Here is a 23197-nt window from a genome sequence, read left to right as displayed (position 1 = left end):
TGGGCAAAAAAAAAAAAAAAAAAAAAAGGCATGTCAGATTAGCAAATTAAAAGCACCCTTTGGCCATAACCCACTGGGTTTAATTTGTTAAAGTTTTGTTAAACACCAATAAAATGACCACAACTGATTCACAGCAAAACTCTGGATAGCAAACTCAGTGTAAAAGAAAGGTCAGTATAATTAGTGATACACAGATGTAGGTAAATATTCAGAGTAATCTATTTATTATACACTTCTTTTCTGATTCTGGCCTTCCTCCTGTGCAGTAAACACACACATGTAATAGATTTAACTCCTTAGGAGATTTGTATCCTAACTTTTACATAGGACGAGAGAAACTTTAGTGCAACTGGGATCATTAAAATCCTGAACAGATCGAAGTTCACGATTAGATGAGAAATTATTTTACGAGTTTACATTCTAACTCACTGTAAGCTACATCATTTACATACATTTCAAGGCTGTAAGAAAAGGTTGTTTAGTCACCAGAATTTCTTCTAAACCAAAGACACCAGCAGTAGGTCACTGGACAAAAGTAACATGCCTGCCTAAAGGAACTGGACACCAAAAGACTGTGTAAAGCCCTTCTGAATAGCCCCACCTATCAGCTCAAAGATGCACTGGGGAATCACACTGGAAGAATCAAGCTAGCAATTTCTAGACTAAGGTCAGTTATCTCACCAGAACAAGTGGGCTTTCTCCTCAGGTTTCCAGATGTGTCCTTACCACTGTGATTTCAGAATGGCTTGCAGGAGGCTACAGGCGACCCCAGCACACAGCCTTGCTGCCTGCAGTCCCTGGGTTTATTGGGGACGGGAACAGGGCTGGAAGGCACCACACAGGCAGCTGCGCTAATACAAGTGGAACATCAGACAGCCATCAGATCATTTTAGTCATGAACTCAGAAGGGCAGAAGGGGTTGGGGTTCTGGGTTTTTTTCTGTTGTTTTTAATACAAATAACACAATCATTTTCAATTTTATATTGGGAAGAGAATCCTGCTGAAATTAGTCACAAATAAACTAGACAAGGAACAGAGAAGATACATTCTTTAAATAAAAGTAAAGCAGAAGAAAACAGATGCTTTGCTTTAACAGCATCTATGCAAGTACAACCTTTAAATATAATCCACTTAATTTTGTAAGAAGTTAAAGCACAGTGATGTAGTTTCATCATCTACTGTTGCCTGTACAAACTCACCTTCAAACTATCAAACTGCTACTGACTCAGTCTTCTACTTGGCAATTTTCTAATCCAAGGATGCAGGGTCAGAGTTAGCTGTGAGTGTGCAGAATGTGCACAATCTCATCATCTAGGATGTAAGCCCCAATATCAGACTTGGGAGACAATTAAAAAAAAAAAAAAAAAGAAAGAAAACAAGAGACCGGCTAGATTTTATTGAAAATAATTTGGTTTTAAAAAGCCTTGCCCCAGACTGTAAAGCCGAAGCACTATGACTAAGACAGCATCATGAGACAGACATTGGCAGGCTGCTTTGTATCAGCTCTCCCCCTCTCCTGCACCACTTCTTGAAGCATTCTAAGAAGCTACTAACTTCTTGGATCTCACTATTGTCTTGTACAGGGAGTGAGCCAGACATTTCATCACTGCATAGGAGCAAGACAACTTGAGGATAGCAATGTTAAAAGAAAAAACCAAAACCACAACCCGCCTCCGCTCCCCCCCCCCCCCCCCAAAAAAAAAACCACAAGCCAACCACTGAATGCCCCCTTCTCATGCTTCACTACTGATTTTAAAATAGGAGGTCTGGAGAAACTTTGGCAGGAGGCAGAGATTAAAAAAAAAAAAATAATCCACTGTGTGGGAAAACAACCTTTCAAATTTACCAAGTATACCATAAAGCTAGATAGATTCCATGTAAAAGAAGTAATACAAATTAATTCAATAAAGCCAAAATGAGATATTTAACTAAGCTATTTACTTAGCTTGGTTAATTGAGTAGGGGAGGTATCTTAAACATCAGGCTCAAGTCTTTCAAAGAAGGTCTTACAGTACAAAAAAGGCAAGTGAAGGAACCAAAAGACAGATGCTTATGACTTTTTTTTTTTTTTTTTTTTTTTAAAGACAGTCCCTTATGGTTGCAAACTCCTACGAATCACATTCTATTCAAATTTAAAACCAGGAAGAATCCTCTATAGCCATTACACTTGCATGAAGTTTCAGTCAGATCAGAATATCAGTCTTTGCAGCTGTATGACCTCCATTTTCTCAGAAAAAAAAAATGTGCCTAACTGTCAAAATAGCCATCCACCATTAATGAAAATGTTTTGGCAGAACACTGGATTCTGAAGGCAAAAATGCCATGTAAGTTCTTAGACTAAAGATGTAACTGAAACATTTGGAGTTCTCATGAATAATTTCAGAATGTATAGTCTGAAGCTTCCTGTTCATGTACAAAAACTTCATTTGTTAACGTTTCTGATTTAACAAGTCTGAGTAAGAGGTTAAAACATGCAACAGTAAAATGATTACAGCCTCTCCCTAAAGTAGTCATTAAGTTCAGGATCAGTTAGCAACTGTGCTGTAGATTTTTATCTAGAAAAACAGGTAAATAAGGTCACTGCAAAATTTTATGAAACCACAGTATCAAAAGTAACAGAGCAGCTGTTCATTCAAACAAAAAATATACCAGAAGATATCTATACAAAGGTAATGTCTCTTCTTCCTGCAGTAGGTAACACAAAGACAATTCATTTTCTACACATTCAGAATATATGGCCAGCAGAAGTGAATTTGAAAACGAAGAATGCTTTGTCCTCTGTCAACACCTTACCCATGAAAAACTATCAGACACACAGTGACCTGACATTCTGACCTTCAAAGCATATTTCAATTTCAATTCTATTTTTAAATTAATTGCTGGGAAAAGGCATGAGTCACAACCCTGCTTGGATCCCCCTCTACTGGACACTCACCAAGTGCTATGTTTATTCTAAAGTTTCCCAAGTTGGAACAGGCTCTAGCATTACCTCCTCATTCAATTTAAAGAACATGGACCTTACAGTTCAGTTCCCTAAGCCACCCAGGAATACTGGCTTCTATATCCCTCTGTATCTTCCCAATTTGGCAAAGATGTTTGTTGCAAAAATCAGGAAGCTATGGGATACTATAAAGTCCAGCTCTCTAATAGAAAGGAATCACACTTGTTTAGCTGTATGCTACCTAGAGGCACCTTGTTTATAAGGTCGCAGCTGTTACTCTCCATCTGTTAGTCAAATTCACTGACACTGAAGGTCAACCAAATCTAACAAGAAACCTCGCTGAAGCACAGGTGAGAAATATGGTCTCTGCAGTTGAAACAAAGTCAGGTGCATTCAATATCGCTGGTATTTGAACAGTCATATAGCCAGCCACCTGGAGGAACTCAATACTCAAATACTTGGAAAAACGGGAAATGAGCAAGTGATAAAGAACACATCTTACACATGTTGATGGAGGAAGTCGGCATCCTGTGCGGTACAGTTTTATGCACTCCTCAAACCTTTAAGTCTAGGAGCAGCCAAACACCATACTGCTAGCCAAATGGGTTGCTCACAACGGTAGGCAAGTTAATAAAGGGACACAATACTGAGATTAAGGACTGTAAAGAGAAGTGGAAACCAGAATCTACAGTTATGTGTCCAGTCAAATTTTGATTTCCCATTCATCCTGTCATCTAGTTTATTCCCTCTGAAGCATGAGATAGAGTTACATACCTCACTGGCACTGTCGATCTCAGAGCCAGCTAGGCCCATGGTGCTGGCTCACCTACAGAAATCCTTAATAGTTTGATTGGGTCCAGGCTCTTCATTACAAAGAAGTCTTTTAAGACATCAAGGAGTAAATCATCTGCCTGGTTGCCTTTAATGAAAGCACTGTTACACGGGGAAAAAAGGGGATGGAGCATGAAACAATATCCATGGTGGAACAGCCAAACCAGAACAGAGGGATGTCTGAAGAACAGAACGAAAGACCTGAGCATTAAGTCAAGAAAAGAAACAATAAAACAGTATGGAAATGGAGCAGGAAGGTATAAACAGGAAAGTTACAAATGGAATGAAAAGCTAAAGTGACTATTTTTCATGAAAGAACAAAGACACCTCATTACGACAAAGAGTTAGTAACGTATTCCCATGTACTAACTTCCCGTGCAACAATCACTAGTTATTTTAGTGGATTACAGCTGTATGACCATAAGAAATCATTTCCACATACTGTTGAGGAACTTCAAAGGCAGCTAACAAGTCTGAAATCAATCTCTCTTCTCTTAAAAGTTTTACATAGCAAAACGTTGTAACAACTGCATAAAGTACTTTATATTAACAATAGAGAGAAGTTCAGACTGTAAGCTGCTCTAGGCTATGATTCATTCATGGCGCTCCGCCAAAAAAATAAATACATTCAAGACCAATGGCCTCAAGGGGAAAGGTAGGCCACTTTTTAAGAAAGCATAGAGATAAATGATTTACAGAACAGAATACAGTTTAAGATTTCAGCCTATATGGATGATGAGGAAGGACTTTCTTACGTCTCAGAGATTTACTGCACAGACTTGAATACTGGCAATGTATCAACAGATGGAGTAAACTAGGAACTATTAAACTGGGATTTGCGAAACTCTCTCCAAAGAGCAAGAAATGACCCATTATATTGCTATACACAAAGAAAGTTCATAAAGCCAAATCGCGATATGCAATGGGTATTTCAGCCACGCAAGACAAACATGGCCAATTCAGATTACAGGCACCCTCTGCAGTAAAGTAACACCTGTAAAGGGAAAGACCAATCCACTGGCAGCATGACAAACAGTTTAAAGGTTGGGAGGGTTTGACGCCATACAGCATCTGCTGCACATAAAAATGTTTAATTAGCTGCTAAACAGCAAGCAGTACATTCCTATTTTTGCTGTGAGAACATTATTTCTTGAATAAATGCCCTTGCTTAGCTAGCAAGGTTCAGAATGAAGATAGCTGCTTCACTACAGGAGCTGAGGCCAACTCATTCTCACACATCAGATTGACTTGTAATTGACTTTTAATGTTTTGAACCACCATTTCAGTAGCAAGCACCTTCTGAAACACCAAAACCACTTTTAAATATGTCTTACTTTAATATTCAAAACATTATCTTTAACTGTATTGCTAATGGCTTTTAAAAGAAAGGTGCTCTTTTAAATGCTTCCCTAGAGTTACAACTGCATTTCATCATTTGAAGAATTCTAGATTTAACTGCCGCTCATACCCAAACTTAGCAGTAGTGAGGAACTGCAGAGAAGGAGAAACACTGAGCCTCTTACAATGCAAGATATCCTCATAGGATATTCTATTTAAAGTTCTAGCACACACACATCTCCAAGGTACCCTCTCTCAATAAAAGGGAAAACAGCCACAACTTCAAGGTAACAAATAAAAACCACCAAAGGGAATGAGCTGTTAGAATCCAGCCTTCGCTTATGCTGCAGCCATACCCCAGGAGGAGTTCAGCAGTGTCCAGCTGTACTAAGACATCACAGAGGTTTTTTACGTTTTTTTTTTTTTACTTCTGTAGATTCAAGCAGCCCAAGCTATATGTTGCCATTAGTCTCAAAAAGGAATTACATACCTATTCAACAATGGTAGTAATGTATGCATTTTAAGTCAAGCATGTGATTAAATGCTTTGCTAGTAAGAATTCTCAACCAGATGTTGGGCAATCTTATGACACATGATCTCTCTCAACCAGTGCTTGAAGCAGTTACAATTTATGAGCCAGTGGTTTCACATCCTGTGGTGCTGTTATTTAACCAGGTTTCAAAAGCCCCATCCTCACCTTTTCGTGTAAAAAACAAAACACCCCCCCCCCCCCAAAGGCACAGGTTGGTCAGGATGGTTTTGTTCAATGATACTAATTCCCAGTATGGCTCATGATGTAAAACTTCACTTAACTGCACTATTACAGGAGGAAGGAATGAGCTCCTTAAAAGGTAAGAGTGTCTAGTTTTGCCACTGCCTATTTTTTTTTTTATTTGGTCATATTGCTTATTCTGTGGATAAGTTTTTGCTCCATCTGTGCATCACAGATGTCCCTTGTTTTTTTTTTCCTTTCAGCTCATACATTTCTATACAGCACCTAGGAAAGCCTGCATCCTTGAGGGAATTATGGGAATTAAAAAAAATGCAATAGTTACATTTTCATTTAAAGACATAAAGAGGAGATAAATGAAGCAAAATTTGGAATAACATTTTAGTTGTTAGCCTTAATTATCTGGTAATGTATTCAGTACATGGAATAGATTTCTAACAATCCAGTGTGCAGCAACTGGCATTTTTTAAAAACATAGGAACAACTATAGTTTTCTGCTTACAGTATTCACTTCCCAAAAGTTGACTACAGCAACAGAATTCAGACACACACAGAGAAAAATACAATTTCACTAAGAGTGTGATTTCATTGACTTTGTCGAGGACAAATCCTCACCAGTGTTAAGCATCCTCTCCTTTAGGAGTTAAGGCTCACTTAGACCCTTTCCCATACAGCCTTAAAAGAAAGTAAAACACAACTACAAAAGAAAGCCCTGAACATATAAAATTAAGTTACATTAAAAATAAATAAATAAATATTTCTGCTAACTATTCATGCAGAGGGTTATTTTTGGAACTGTCCTGTTTCCTACAAGGACTCAATATATTATGTGCTTTCAATTTCAGTTTCCAAATTTTTTTTGTATCCTAAGACTTTCACAGATTAGGACTTCCAATAATACAATGAACCCTACTAAAAATTTGCTAACACCAAATTGCGGGTGTAAGAATCAGTCTTTTGTCCATGCTCCTGCCCATCTCCTGCCCATATGCAGTTTCTGCTACAGTATACTTCATTTGGAATAAAAAATAAAAGCTGTTACCTCATTAGATGACTAAAGCAGGCAGTTCTGCCAGCACTGCACTTCTTACCTGGTAACTATTTCATTCAGAAGGTCATGACTCCATCCTGAATCTTTTCACATGCTGTTCATTTGTCCGAAAGCTTTGTATCTGTTGGGGTCTGTTTCTACCACTGGGATCAGTATTCTCTGTTCTTAAGAATTTTCCACCAAGCATACCTAAGTAAGTCAACATCTGATTTCAGATTTCTTTTTACTAGAGCTCATGCTGAAACGTAAAAAATTGTATGGCTATTTCAAGTCTTCACTACATATGAAGTTAATTTTAAGGTGGATAGGGTATATTTTGTATAAAAGACTTCTGGATTATCCAGAAGGGAACTTCTTCATGCAAACAAAAAAATCCAGCCAAAACCCAAGGTTAACTTAATTTAAGCAGTGACTTAAATTCCCAAGCTCCGTTTCTTATAATATAAACTTTTCAGATTGGGGACTTTGGCCTCTTACTAATAGGCACAGAGAATGCTAGTACCATACATGCAAACATTCTTTAGTTGAAGTCACTTCTTTTGTAGAATATGCCACCATAAAAAGGGTAGTTGGCCTCCTAATATCAGAAAAGGGACATTTGAGGGGATTTGTCTTGCTAATGCAGAGTGTTAGGAATCTGCCTATGACCTTAGAAAGTTCCTATTTCACAGTAATATTTTCCAAGAAAATTTAAAAAAAAAAAAGACGTTTCTTTCCTGAGTCTGGATTCAAATTTGCCACTTTAAACACAAATGTTTTAAAATAATCAGTATTTAAAAGTTCCCCTGTGATTAAAGTAAGCCTCAATGAGTCATATTACATACAATAAGGTATTTTCTGTCTTCTTTCTTAAATTTATGCTTTGAACTGCTCCCTGGAAACAATTAGCAGCCAATTTCATTCCAATAATATTTTTTTTTTAAGTGAGATCACTAAGTCAAATGCAGCTTGAGAGATGGCCCTCCTGATCACATAAAACACAAGAAAAAGATACATGCTAATCAGGAAAGATAACTTTTATTTCCATTTACCTTTAAATTATTTTTATCATTAACACTCTCACAAATAAAATGAAGTGTTCTCTCAATTTATTTCTATTAAGAAAAACATCCAAAATTAGCAAACCCACCTGACTCAGTGCAAAAAATATTCTATTTACAACAGATACTCCAAATTTATTGCATCACACATGAATACTGCCCGAAATGTCCATTTTTTAATGGCATGATTAATGTAACATGTTATGTACAAGTCCATTTTTCTTTAGTTTAGCTAATTTAATTAAGCAAGGGAAAACAAGTTTTATCTTTGTGGACAGTATTTTCAGGAAAAAAATAATAATCAAAGAATCAAACAATAGGTACTTTCGTTCATAAAATTCCCAACTTTAAAGCACTTAGATAGAATCTTCTGCCAAACAACACACATTTCATAAATCTGCACAAGTAGGTCCTGAAGGTCAGTGAAAGTATGACTTTCCTTCCCGCTATGACACTTCTGACAATGCTTACCCATCAGATGGGCAGTTGTTATCTCAGTCTCATGAAAGGAACATACAATTTTTATGAAAGGACTTGATACCTTACAAGCTTCTCATTTCAAACACTCCTTCCCACACTGAAAGTCATTGTCAAAGTTTTTGGATTCAGAATGTCACACATCTGAGAAAAAATTTACTTTTCCTGAAGCCTACCCTGCAGAAGCACCCTGTAAGCATCCTCAGAAGAATTCTAAGGATGAACTTGTGAGTGCAGAAATAATGTATTTTGAGAGGACAGTTTCATATCTACTTAAAACTTAATGCACTCACCAGTTCCATAAGTCCCTGACGGAACTAAAATTGGGACAGTGAATATTTTGAAAGAGCCTGAGGGTATTTTGAAAAATAAAGCTAGCAATACATAGAAAACGAGTGGCTTTGGTTTTTAATTCATATATAAGATAAATCCTTTTTACTCAGGATTTCTGAAAATCCAAGCTATGGTATACAGGAAAATTCATTTCGGTGTTTACAGAGTATAATTCCTTTGCCCTATTACCATCGAACCTTCCCCCGCTAACAAAAGGTCCTATTTTAGTAGTAAAATTGGGCGTGTAAATTATTAGAACAGACTTCTTAAATGCCCTTTAATCTCCTCAAGTAGGCAAAGCAATGTCTGCAAAACATTTTGAGAAAAAATACCATTTATTTACCCATACACAGTATGTCAAGACTCAAGATGTCTTCCTTAACCATCCCTTTGTCATTTTATATAATTTCTTCATACTGTAAGTTACAGATTTCTTTGCCCCTAAAAAACAAGAGAGACAAAACCCAGAAGACATCAACATTTAGGAAGGCTAACTCAAATACTAGGTTCTTACTACATGAAGTAAAGTATTTCCCTGGAAGAATGACAGCCTAATCCATCAGGCAGACACGCAAATAACCTTCTTGTCACATTCATAACACAGTAAATAATGACACAAATAAATATTTTTAATGGTATCAAAGCATGCAGAATAGGTTCATTCTGAAGGTCTGACAATGTTGCATACAAGCACATTGTATAGACAATGACCAAGGTATAGCAAATGTAGAGATTCATGATAAAACTCTTAACTAGTACTAGAGGGAAACAACTAATTTACATCATTGTTCCTAAATGCTAAGTATAGGAAGGCTTTTAAACCATCTGGGACTACTGCAGACCCTCACCAAACCAATATATTATGCTTTTCAAGCCCCTTCTGATAAGGGGGAAGGAGGGGGAGAGGGGTGAACCAGGACAAAAGAACAGTCTGCTCAAGCAAGACCAGCAAACTCTGCATGCCTGGAAGACAACAAACTTTAAACTTCCAAATCCTACTTTACCAATTTCTTCCACTAATCAGATTGTAGTTGGCCTTGCTTGATGCTATACATCAGGCACCTGGTTGCTTTGTTGTAGACCAATTCTACACAGTTAGAACTGAGAAGCATCACGCTGATGCCCATCTTGATTAAACGTAATCAAACATGGCACACCACCAGCAACTTTCCAGGACAAACAAACCCAGAGCATTGCTATGCAAAGGCTTGTGAATTAAAAATGAAAACAGAGAATTTTTTTTTCATAGGAAATGTGCTGCTGACTGTTGAGGTGGAAATCTGTTCTGATTTCAACAAGTTGTAAAGTACATTGTAACCTCCTTGAATATTTTGTTATTGCCTCATCCTAACTAATGGCAGCTACCATTTCATAACTGAGAGAATAGCACATCTGCAAGAGAATAAAACTGCTCAACTTGCATAATGAAATGACATCTGTGTCCTCAGGTAAAAAAAAGATAATACTGAAGTTATGATGGGTATAGAAAACCAGATTAATAAAGCATATACCCAGGTGAACTGAAAGAAGCAAAAATAACAAGATGATGACAAACAGCTGTAATTTGGCAACACTGCCAATATCAGAAATATAGCATGGACACCAGCGTGAATACCCTGTCACAGGGATATTGTTTGGACCAATTTTGCTTCAGAGTAACCTGCCTGTCACTTGTTTATAATAAACCTCATATGAAGCCAGAACAGCTGTCATACTCTAGCATCATCCTGCAGTAGCCCACAAGCAGTGAACTTTGGTAAATACCATACTTTTATGCTAGGCCTGCAATGAAGGAAGGCATTTCTCAATTTCATAAAGATACAGAAGGATTTTGCAGCAGTCATTTCCTCCAAGCTTTTACAAGTTTTAGATACAAAGGGATTGAGGATGACTCCCACACAATTTGTAAAGTGTACCCTTAGAGTTAAACACTTTCTGAAGTTCTACCAGAGATAAGCCTTCTCTTACAGACTTAGAGCAAAAAAAAGATGAAGGGTTTTTTTTTTTTGCTGGGTTTAGTCATCTAGTATTTGGAAACTTAAAAACAAAATATTGTCAGTCTTGGCATTTCAGCAGGGTTCTGAGAACCTAGCTAGTGGAGCTACTTATTTTTCCTCCTTCCAGCTTTTTTTGATTAAAAAACCACCCCAAACCAAAAAAATAAAACAACATAAAACACAGAGTGACTTTTCAGATTACAACACAGTCTAATCACACCCTTACAAATTCAAAACTGAAAAGGCAAGTTTTTAATGCTGCACAAAAAGCCTTGATTTTGACACTCACATGCACAGATTAAAAAGTATGGTACGTTATACTTAATACTATCTTTATTATGTTTATTTAATAGAACACTGTTTACCTGACAACACTGACTAAAAGTACACAGAAGCAATTTAGCCAAAAGTCATACAGTATAACACACCAGAACACAAGGAAAGATCTTCTGGAACAAACAAGCACCTTAGACCCAGGTTTAGCCATGTACTGCATTGGACTTTTTTTTTTGGGGGGGGGGGGGGGGAAGGTATGGTAATATTTGATTTTGAAAAGACCTTAAAAAGCAATCAAATGAAGATAAAATACTTTAAATGGAAGATGCATTCAGTATTAGCAGTCCAGAGTCACAAGAAGTCAAATGATTATGCAGTAATAAGGAAAGTACATGCTCTATTCTGAAGGAACGTGACGGAGAGTAAAAAGCCTATCATAACAAGTATGCTGTATATAATCAGTTTTGCACTTCTTGTGTCTCTAATTCTAATTTAAATAAACTCAACTTTACCTTTTGTAAGGAATCATCCCTATATATATTTTCAACCTACAAAACCATGTGCATCCCATATGTAAGCTCAAACTTTTCTATATTTAATAGCTTTTTGCTAAAAGCAAGCACACTAATGTGGGCTTTTCTTTGCAGCATCTCAAATAACAAGTAAATAATCATGTAAATTCTGAAGCACCTCACATACCTGCATTAAAATTGCACAATGTAAGAATTCCAGTTGCAGAACAAGGCCAGACTGAGCTCAGGCATAGCACATAAATGAAAGAAGTGGTTCCAATCTCCAAAGCTAAAACTATGTAACTGTACGGCTTTGAAAGTTACTGTCCAATCTCCTAGGTACTATACTTCCAGGATACAGCCCCTTGCATACTGAAATTGCTCTGCCAGAATCGATGTTGTTCTGCCATTCCAGTGAAGTCGGTGTACTTCTGGAAGCACAGTATACCATGTGTCAAATCAACAGTAACACAGCTGATACAGCCCTGCAGGACTGTAATTAACTGCGCTGGCACTGCAGCCTGCAAGTCAGCTTGTTCTATCAGCTTGCCAACCTACTCTGCCTCTTGCAGCAGCCCAACATAAAGAGATTTTTCTCCTTCATATTTTCCCCCTGCAGGGAGCATTCTACTGAACTCCACCCACTAGAGCCTTATGTAATAAGATGCTTACATTTCTGCCCTAGCACATCATGCTACAAAGCAAAATACAGGTTTATACATACAGCTGGTTTCTTAAAGCAGCCCTCAGGGTGATGAGTCACATCTGTAGTAAAAGTTAATGGTTGTAATTATGGTTCAGTCTCAGAATCTGAAGCAGTTGGACCGCATGAAAATGTCTTTCTACTTTAGCTATGAATCTATGACTCGGTGGTTCCACCTCCCCTTTAGATTTTTCCACTATACGATACAGAACAAAGACCTAACGCACATGGAATCAAGACCACAAAATTTCAGTGTAAACATAAGTTGTATCTGGTTTTACTTAATGTTCCATGTTCATTTTTTTGGAAGTGTTAGTGTTGTAAGATAGTAATTTGGCTATAATGTAAGTCCCACAAAGTTTCCTGGTACATATGCCTGGCTGTAGTATTCTTTACTTCCATTTGAAAAGAAAGACTAATGCATATACTGCTGAAGAGCTGTCAGGTGGAGGCGAATAGTTACATAGTTAGTGTATCACACACAGACACATGCAAACTTTTTTACATGTTTACAGTGAAGTGCAGTGATATGCAGTATCTGCTCAGGCAGCTGATGAAGACAGCAGTTATCACAAATCTACAGAATATTTTATATGTAAAGATGTTCCTTACAGTTAAAAAAAAAAAAATTCCTTGAAGACATAGTATACTAATATCCCAATTCTAAGAAAACAAATGTTATTCAGAGCAGCTACAAGCATTTGTGCTAACTTAAAAGTATCTTGAACAATCACTTCAACTGATGATTTAATTCATAGTATTTTATTTATAAGAAATTTTCAAAACTTGCAGCATTCCTCTAGTAAGATATAAAGAAGAAATCCAAGAGAAGTATCAGCGTCTCCTTCAGAAGAGCTAAATATAAGAACTTCAGAGTTAGTTCCCAAAGACCACGCAGACTCTGGCTATGTGGGAAAATAAATCAAATGATGGTGCCATCTCTAATGGGAAACAGAGAGGCAATCTCACCACAGACTTGAAGAAATACATAGGCACATTTTCAAAAACTAAATAGGGCATTTAACAACAAACAAAAACATAGAGCTTGAGCTCAACTTTAAAACCACATTGGCAGAGAAAGATGAAAAAAGTTCTCTTAAATGGGTTGAAATTCTTTATTTTGCTTGTGCTCCTTGCCAATAATGTTAATACACAGCATGCCATCTCAGCAACAACTACTCCTGATTTAACATTTAATTTAGAAACATGCTGTACATTGGACTACCATGCTACAGACCAGAGAATAGGCATTTCGCTTTTTGTTGTTGTTGTTAAGATAAAACAATAAGCTAAGGAAATAATTTTGTGTCGCCATTACATTTCAAAAAGAATGATGGCCATGTAATGAAGACTAATTCTTTTGCAAGCAGACATAGGACAAAAGTACTTGTACAAGTTACCAGGAAAAGCAAGAAAAAATAGTCAGACCTTATTTAATGGAGCCACCGATTTCCTGAATCTCTTTCATAATTCACTATTCTTAACATAAGCACTGCAGAAGGACAGAGCCATATTCCTAAAGTCTCTAGTAGAAAGTGTGAAAATAGTTCTTAGGGGAACAGTACATTAGACAAGTTTTGGTTAAAGAATGAAGAAAGAAATACAGCATCCTTAGGGATTAAATTTAAAAGTTCACTTTCCTGTAATACACATTCCTTGCTCGAGTCAAACAAATACTTTCAATGTAGGAGCCACAATGTTTTGTCTCTGTACAGTATGTATCTATAAGAATATTGGCTGGTAGGAGCCTCTAGAAACGGCAAAGCAAGGTGAGCAGCATTAATGCCTGCCACCTAGTGACGAAGTTTTTAAATTAAGAAATTGTGATTGGGAGAAAATCTTCATTAGAAGATACAGCAAAATTTAACATAAACTCTATCATAAATGTTTGGAGAGAAATATTTAAGAAAAAACAGGCAAAAGGCTTCTCCTAACTAACTCCTCAAGCCATGGAAACCCATCCCTCCTAAATTCCAGGGAAGATCACTGAAGATCATACAAATACCTCACCTGCAAAATACTGAGGTCACGCCCCTGGTCAGTTAAATTTTATTTCTTCTTCAATGTGCACTACAATGTAGGGTTTTATTGCAAAAAATACTACTTCTGTACTTCTCTCCATCTTCAGTGAGCAAAACTGGTGGTGCTCTGGTAAGGCCCACACACAGGCTTGTCGGGAAGCAGGGCGATGCCTACTAGCAAGTGAGGCAACACTCACTTTATGTGCAGTGGCACACATTACAGAAACACTCCTGATCCTAACTGAAGCACCAGAACACCCTTTCTCCAGCCAGGGTGGCCTGCACAGCAGTGCTCAGGAAGGTTAGCTCTACAGGCAAGCTTTGCATTCATTAAACAGCATTCAGAGGTCAGGAAATGCCAGAAACGGTCCTTTTCCAAATCTAACTCATTTCCCTCAGCACATAATCTGTGAGTAACCCCAAAAGATCAATCCTGAATTCTGTTGCTAATGGTTTTGGCCAGATTCTGGCAGAAATGCATAAATACAGTTAAAATAAAACAAACTACATTATGCTAAAAGTAAGAAAACTAAACTCTCCCAAGCCTCCTTGCTCAAATTTGGCTTGTGTTTGAGGCAAAGGATCATAATTGCTTTGCTCTACCTGAATCAAACCGCAAAAAATGCATTTTCAACACTAAAAGCACTAGTAGAAAATACATGGGTTTAGATATAAGTGTTACTCTATGTAACTGGCTGGTTAGAAGACAACTAGAGTTTGTTCTAAAGGGGAAAAAAAAAAAAAAAAGCAACTACATATACACCAAAAAGCAGTTAAGACAAAGGAACGAAAAGGCATTTCACAAATACCTAGTTTCAGGTGCACAAAACAGAAAACACAGTAAAAATTACAAGCCCTACTAAAAGATGCATTAGGACCCCCTAAAAGTCCTAGTAACAATAGAGGCTGTAAGTGATTTACTGCATGACACACAAAAGGAGCTAACAATACCCAGAAGTGAGTTTCTGTCTGGCAGAACAGACAGAAGGGGAGCATAAATAATCTCACAAAGCTTAACTATTTTTATTCATACTCTTGCAGTTACACACAAACAGCTTTGCTCCACAGGTCAGTCAGACTGCTAACTTTCACAAGCACTGAATTCAAGATGGTAACTGTCTTTGACCACTTCCCTCCAATTATTTCACTCTACAAAGTCTACTCTTCATGGATTTAGAAACAGATAGGTTATAGCCAGTATTTCTAAAAGAGGCATGTTACAGCAGAAGCCTTTACCACTAGCAGGTAATTCTGACAACAAACCCTGTAAGAAAAATGTCACCTATTTGGTTGGAAACATTACATTAGAAACTAATACCTGCAATACACCTAACTCGTACAAAACATAAATTTGCTTTTCTCAGATGGAGCTGTGTCCTTAGTCTCCTCCAGCTACTAAACAAAGTTAGGCAATAGTTTTGTCAGACTTCTTCCAGTTAATAGAACTAGACTATTAACAGAAACATATAAAAAGTACAACTGTTCCTGCTTATTTTACTCAGCAGACCACTAATGGTCCTGAACACTGCAACTTGTGTTTCTTTACAAGGAGGTAGGAAGCATAACGTGGAGCCACCAACTTTAATTCTAAATGGGAAGGGAACAACAGCTGTAGAAGTCTGGATAAGGACTGCTCAGTAGGAAACTATACAGCTGCTTTTAAAACTAGTAATGGCATCATTTGTATGTAATTGCTTTTGTGGAAGAATTAGGAATAGGTATGAATGAGTTCAGAAAATTATTTGAGCAACTTCATGCAAGCAGCAAGGACTTTTCACTTTGCAGGAATTAAGACTATCCCCGATCAGAGTTTTAAGTAAATTAAGGCTCAGGTCTTAAGTCCTTCTTTTAAATCAAGCTGCAGTGCTTTCAGCTTTTTAAAATGTGAAAATCAGGTCACCTTAAAGTTAGATTTGTTCCAGAACTCAGGAAACAGGATGAAGCTTCACCTATGTAACTGGCAGTAACTTTCATCCAGTTAGGAAGACTTTGATAGCTGAAAAGCATCTAGTTTTCCCATGTTTCTATACAAGCGAGTGCTTTTTTTCCCTTCTACACCTTCTCTCACATTGACTTTGTAACACTCTTTTTGTAAAGTAATTAATTTTGAAGTATGAGAGTTACAGTAATATCCAACGGTCACCAAGTATAGGCTCAGTCTGAAATACATGATGTCTTCAAAGACACACCTGTCTTCCGAGCCTGAGGAAAACATCGGTTCCTGTCAAAGCTCTCTCCCTCAAAACTCATCCTCTCCTTTATTTTATGATGAAATAACCTTACAGTCTACATAACACACCAATACTATGTACTGATCATTTAGGGATCCACTCACACGTAGAAAGCCAGAGTGAATTATAAAGTAATTTTTTCTGGGTTTTAATACAAAAAGAGCAGAAGTAGTGCAAATCTGGCCCACATATAAGATAAAATTGAAGTCAGAAGTTGGGTTTTTGTTACTTTTGGGTTGTTGGGGGGTTTGTTTGTTTAAGAGTCATATAGACTCCAATTCCTTTTGGCATTTTACAATTTCTCGATAGTTATATAAAGCTTCTGCTTTAAATGTTACTTTCATTTTCCAGGTGCTTTCAATTAGACACTCAAAAAGTTTATTCTTTAAACTCTTGTAACAAGACAGTCTTGGGGCCCTACAATTTTTACTTTGTGAAATCAGAAGGCCTATGCTGACAGAAATCACACACATTCTTACCAGCTGTTAGTATGGTTTTAGCACTCTGCACTATACTGGAAGATCTCACAATTCCTGAAATGCCTGCAGATAGAAAAGCACACAGATGTTACCCATCTTAGCAGTTTTGTGGGGATTTTTTTATCCTCCAGCATACACAAAAAAGTTAAATATTTTTCCAGTTATACAACCAAGCCAGTCTGAAAGTAAAACATACACTTAAGCTGAGAAAGTTTGTTACTGTTCTGCTTTGTCATACTAATTGAAAATTTTCTCTAAGCTATTCTAACTTACTTATATATAACATACAGGAAAAAAAAAACCCAAATCAATACTAAAACCAATAACAACCAGTAGGAATTGATCAAATTAATTTATTTGTGTTCCCATTATTTCTCTACTAAGATGACTAGTCATAAAGGATTCAGAGTTGTTTCATCTAAGTGCTGGTATATTAACTTTCTAGAGCAGAACAAATTATACTCATTGTTTACTTCAGTATGAAATTGGGATTTTGCACTTCTCTGATCAAGCAGAGATGCCTATATTGTGCAGTGTTTGTCTGGCTTTTTTAAATGGAGAAAAGGCTCATTTACCACTTTGTACTATGGCACATTCAGTTCTCATTGTCCAGTGGTTCTTAGGTATTAAACTGAATAGTATATAAAACATTAAAAATTTTTGGGGGGAAGTATTAAGTTTTATCTGTTCTAACACATACGTATACAAGCATACTGATATGTGCAGAACAAAGCTACTGTACTTTACTAAAAAATGTAGAAATGCAGCAGTCCCAGAGTTGTCTTGCAAACTGAAAGTCATTCTTCTGCATTACCCAGAATGTAGAATATAATTTCAAATATTATTTTTAAATCCTTCTTTCAAAGCTACTTCTATAATGAAGAACAAAGCTTAGGGAAATCCACAAATAAGTAAGAGGGATACAATATTCCACCGGAAAATAATTTGGTGGGGTACTGGTAGGGAGGGGAACAAATCATGTTGAGCTAGTAAAATACCTAGAGACAATGCAATTCAGCTTGAGTAATCAGCTTTGTCTTGTAGGATTTACCAAGTGGCTTGTCCTGTCCTTTACCTAGATTCTTAAATTAGGAAAATCTTTTGGCCACAAAAGTGAGAGAGGGGTTTTGATTTGTTCTCCTAAGAGTATAAACTGCTTGGCTTGAGAAGACTAAATCTATCCAATCTTTTGATACTGAACTGCTGTACCACTGTGCACAGCCCACAGTCACAGCCATGCCTGCAACACCCTACATAAATACAACCATAAGGATAGCTAGCTCCGGGTGAACAACCCAGAGCTCTAAAACTATATGCAGCTCACAACACTGCAACTCCTGCTCCCAGATTCAACTATTATCACATTACTGTTGCAGTCCAGCCACAGCAGCATAGAAGCTGCCATAGACTGACATGAAAGAAGCTGGACACCTTGATGTCCAGGTGCAATTCATCCATCCTACACTGTCAATGGAGAACTGCAACATTCAGGAGCTTTATTTCCCCAAACAGAAATCAGTGTAAGACCCCCCTCGGCAGTTGGCTAGTGTCTAGCGGCTGTCAGGTATCTAGGGAGTTTTTGCTGTGTTCGAGGAGCTTGCAAAATTGGCCACCTGGAACTAAGATGTGTCAAGTTCTTAAAGATGCAAAGGACTCTTCAAGTACTAAACGTTTTCATTTTTCTGCAGTATAATAAAACATTGATGTCTGCAGCATTAGCTTTAATTTGCTCGTATGACACCATCTTGCCTCAGAGAAGCTGTGATGATGAGAAGCACCTCAATCTTTTCCCTCAAAGCTGCAGTTCTCTGCCAGAGCTCATGTATCTGGACTAACTATGATGATTGGGAAGGGTAATGTCAGCAAGCCAGAAAATTAACTTAGCATTGCAATGTATGACTGGTAGGATATATAGCTTAGTATTTAGATGAAGTTATGCCAGCCAATGAAATCCTGAAGATATAAGAATCCCAAATAGAGTTTAGATGGTCTAAGCAGGCCACACTAATTCCTAAAGACTACTTCTTTCAGGACCCAAACCACAACATATCTTTCTATATCAGTACAAATTCTATTTGCTAGTATTTCAGATAACCTGCCCGCAATGAAACAAATCCAAACCCATGCTTTTAGGAGTGTATGTGATGATTAATCTCTTGTTTTCGTTGTCCTTCTCTCTAAATCATCCTTCTGAATTAGAAGAACATATACAATGAATCCATATATCTATCATGTCTTAAAGGAGATTACAGACACTGATCTAGGCCTACCTTGATGCACCACAAATCCACAGTCAGGGTCATGGGCAACCTGCAGTAAAATTTCTTCCACATCTCTGTTTTTTCCAGGAGGGTCTACCAGAGAAGTTATCTTTTGCTGCAGAGTCCTTGGCAAAGCCATTAGTTGCGTAAATTGACCTTCTGGACTTTTATCAATCTGAATGTTATAAAAAACAAGACAGTAAAAACATTCAGTGTTAATAAAGTAAGTTCTCTTATTCAAAGAAGTCAGAAAAGTCTTTTGGCTATCTTTGACCTCTGATAAATACCTCAAAGAACACGATTAATTTCACTTGTAAATGTCACTGACAATGCTAATGAAAACTTCCCAAGCACTGGGAAATGCAGTATCTCAGCCCCGAACCTGAAGAATAATTCAATGCAAAGGTGTTAATTTTTATGCAAGGGAAGACTGATGTACACCTATGATCTTGCTGCCTCTGCAAACAACTTTTCATTGAAACTGTATAATTTCTGCTCTATCAATTTCCTTTAAAAATATAAGTACACTACAATGAAAAAAAAAAAAGTTCCCAAAAGACCACTTAGCTCAGTTTCTTCTGCCTGAATATAATCAAACTATACACACACACATTTCAAGTTTAGTTTGAAAAACATTTTCTCTGCTTTAAACTCAAACCACATCTGGTTTGTATAATCTGAAGGAAACATTCATTCCACATTTTCCAATCTAAATCAGAAATTCAATGACCCTTTTTTGAATACAAAGATACCAACATGCAGGCCTGTACACATTTATACAAAATGTAAGCACAAATACTGAAAAATGCATAATGGAGCAGATCTCTCCAAAACTGGAGGAAAATATGAAACGCTCAATTCCTCCCACACAACTTTTTAGACAGTCCATGGAGACATCAGACAGGAGTCTAGTTGCCCTATACACTCCCTTTAGTCAATGGGGAGAAAATGATATCCAGATGAATCACCCACTGACTACAGAGGAAGCCGACAACAAGCAGGCTCTTAACATTATGTGGGAGGAATCCACGCCTGAACCAGAACTGTAAGAACTAGTGTCTGCCTTCAATTGTTTCTGAGGAATCTTTTAAGAAAGAATTTTCTCTGTAACTCTTGAAGACGTATACTTGGAGAAGGGGTTTCTATTCTGCATGAAACACCACTCCCAATAGCAGTTATCCTCTTCAGTGTGGGGAATAACTGCCATAAACCAGACCAAGGTATGAGGAATAAAATATTAAAGCACTTTGCTCAAAAACAACAGTAAAATGATGGCATTTAATCAACAGACTCAATGACTATTATGGAATTATGGACAGATTTATTATCCAACAACATGTTTGTAGTATGCTACTAGGATTTGTTTAAAGGTAACACAACAGGAAGTATTATTCTAACTAGCCATTTTCTTGGAGAAGGCGTTACTGATTCTTTTCAATATTCATTTAAATACTTCTTCCACTAAACTGTTCAAAAGCACACTGATTAAGAAAACATGGAGACAGCTGCAGTATAATACAGATTCGCCTACACTGTACTCCAAAGCGTTGCAGTAAAATTGTTTACTGTACACAAGCTTGCTTATATCTGTACTTCAGTTTCTAACAAAGACATGTCCTAAAAGGAGGCATTCATGAGATAATTACCAAGGTGACTTGAGGATAAGGAAACACCCATGGCCATGAGACAACCCATGCTACTTGTAACTTCATGTTGAAATGTATATCATACTTGAACGTTCACACACGGACATGCATACTACAAGAGGAAAAATTGCTATTGGACCCCTGACTATGGCATCTCTCCCCTAATTGCAATGTTACACTTATACCTTATGCCAGAAAGATGGAATTGAAAATACTGGTCATTTTGGATACGCGTTTCCCAAATACTAGGAAAAAATTGGTTTAGTATGGGTATTTAAAGATAATGGCAGAATTTCATTTGGGTTTAGTCAACTGATCTCATAACTAGCACTCTACGTTTTTTTTGTGAGATGCAGTTTTTGCTCGCAGAAAGTTGCACCTCTAGGTTATGGCCTAATCTTCTTAACGCAAACCATATGTTTATTCATCACTTCCTAGACTGTTGTTTCCATATGGTAGTCATTAGAACACATGTTTTAAAATTATCTTCTCTTGTTCCCTTGCTAGGGCTCTAGTTCTGTGCCCATACTCAAAGAAAATGAACAGTAGTTACTACATATGCAGAGACTGGTATTTAAGACAAGTCTTCTGGTTGCAGAATTAACTAAACAACAGAGACGTAACAAATAGCAAGTACAGTGACTCCAACTGCTCTCCTTAGTACATGGCATAAATTCTTGCCTTCTGTCAATGTGATAAAGCACTTCCAGTTGCTTGTTTTAAAAATGTTTTGAAGAACACTTGCCTCTAGCCTTCCCAGATGGTGCTTATATACCACTTGAGGGCAGTCCTGTAATATGTTACTGTACAGCTTCTGAAAATGGGGAACATTAGGTTTCACTATGTTCTGCACTTTCGATCTGTCTTCTCCTATTACCATTCTGAAATCACCTAGTCAAGAAAAGAGAAACAGTTAATTCATTAGGAAAAAAACCAAAAACTCAAAGAAGGAGAACATAACAGAAACCAACATAGTACAAAGCCGTCATCTAAAACTTTATTCTCCAATTCTACCAATGCCTATATAATCCACAAAAAGGTTCACCTTCTAATAGTCAAAAAATACTATTCAAATACCTTCAAGCACAGAAAATAAGATTCAGAATTGTTATGTGGCCTCTGATATGCTATACTGTCATCAACCCAGGAGTCCACATTTTCACTTGGACAACAAAAAAGTTCCAGCTGTCAAGTTCAGACTCAAAAGCAGGAGTAACACAGTTCTACTCTTTGCAACCATACATCAGTTTCAACAGATTACTGAACAAATTGACCAGACCCAATACTTTGTATCCAGAAACAAATAACCTTCAATTTTCCAATATTGAAAGAAAAATAATTTGCATTGTCTCTGCACTTCAAGGGCAATACCTGAAGTACAGCTAATGGCAGTCATGGTAAGATCACAGTATCGCCCTTTTCTCTTAGCCACTACTTTGTTAGTAGTTTCAAATAGTAACTCCTTTTAGCACCGCTGTTACATTACTGACATTGACACTTTCTTTTATGATACATGACTGAAAAGCTTCAAAGAGTAAGTGAAAAGACAGTGAGGTCTGTAATAGAGCATTCATGTATCTCTATTAGGTACTACCCTGGTAGCTTCCAGTGTTACCAAGCAGGAGCTAGAGGCTCAGTGCAGCACATAGCAACAAACAAAATCCTGAATCAATTCATTTTCCCACTTCCCACGTTCAGGAGATAAATGTTGTTGCAAGGTGGCAACTTGCTAGCATTACTTAGTTTATTTTCATTTATGCCAAGCCACAAAACAAACACTTCCCATATAAATGGTACTGACTCACTGCTCTCAAAAAAAAAATGCATAAAAAAGTAAAAGGATAAACATTTTCCAAATTAAAGCATGAACAACTCTTTTCAGCAGTCTCCAAGGAGACTGATTAGAGTAACACATAAATTTTGTCTACTAGTATACCCTCTGAAAAGTTTAAGACTTAACAAAATGGCAGCAAAATAAAATATCCACAAACATGTAATTGACAGCTTTTTTCTTGAACATTCCCAACTGGGAGTCTTACTGCTTTAGCTTTGTTCACAAAGCAGAGCCAATTTCAACATCTTACAGCATGGTAACTGATCTCCCATGTTTTTTGTTAATTGCACTGTTTCAAAGGATATATAAAAAAGTATCTTGGTCACAAGTGCTCACCAAGAATCTAATGACATTCCTTGACAGGTTTCAGGTGGGCAGGTATGCAGCCCTGTCGCAAATATCCCTGGTTAGCAACCCTTAGCCATCCCATCCCACTGTCAGTACCCTCTTTACTGTCACTTTCAAACAGGTAACAATTAAGAAAAAAAAGCTGCTA

General features: G+C 37.2%; 1 protein-coding gene across 11 annotated transcripts in view; it reads right to left on the bottom strand.

Moving 5' to 3' along the window:
- The window catches only part of TAMM41 (TAM41 mitochondrial translocator assembly and maintenance homolog), a 37045-nt gene that overhangs the window by 3748 nt on the left and 10100 nt on the right, over positions 1-23197 (bottom strand). For 2 of the 11 annotated variants that reach the window (XM_052776251.1, XM_052776259.1), the window contains exons 5-8: positions 21613-21758; positions 19231-19396; positions 16961-17023; positions 12-846 (exon numbers count right to left, since the gene is read on the bottom strand). In XM_052776251.1, the coding sequence (XP_052632211.1) occupies positions 737-846; positions 16961-17023; positions 19231-19396; positions 21613-21758 (485 nt within the window). In that variant the 3' untranslated portion in view covers positions 12-736. Of the gene's footprint in view, positions 1-11; positions 1337-1687; positions 7081-7892; positions 9183-16960; positions 17024-19230; positions 19397-21612; positions 21759-23197 lie in introns of those variants that run through there. The other 9 variants (XM_052776255.1, XM_052776254.1, XR_008233392.1 and 6 more) reach the window with 8 other exon arrangements.

The sequence above is a fragment of the Harpia harpyja genome, chromosome Z, assembly GCF_026419915.1.
Source record: "Harpia harpyja isolate bHarHar1 chromosome Z, bHarHar1 primary haplotype, whole genome shotgun sequence".
Classification (NCBI taxonomy): domain Eukaryota; kingdom Metazoa; phylum Chordata; class Aves; order Accipitriformes; family Accipitridae; genus Harpia; species Harpia harpyja.
This window is presented reverse-complemented; position numbering and strand designations above follow the sequence as displayed.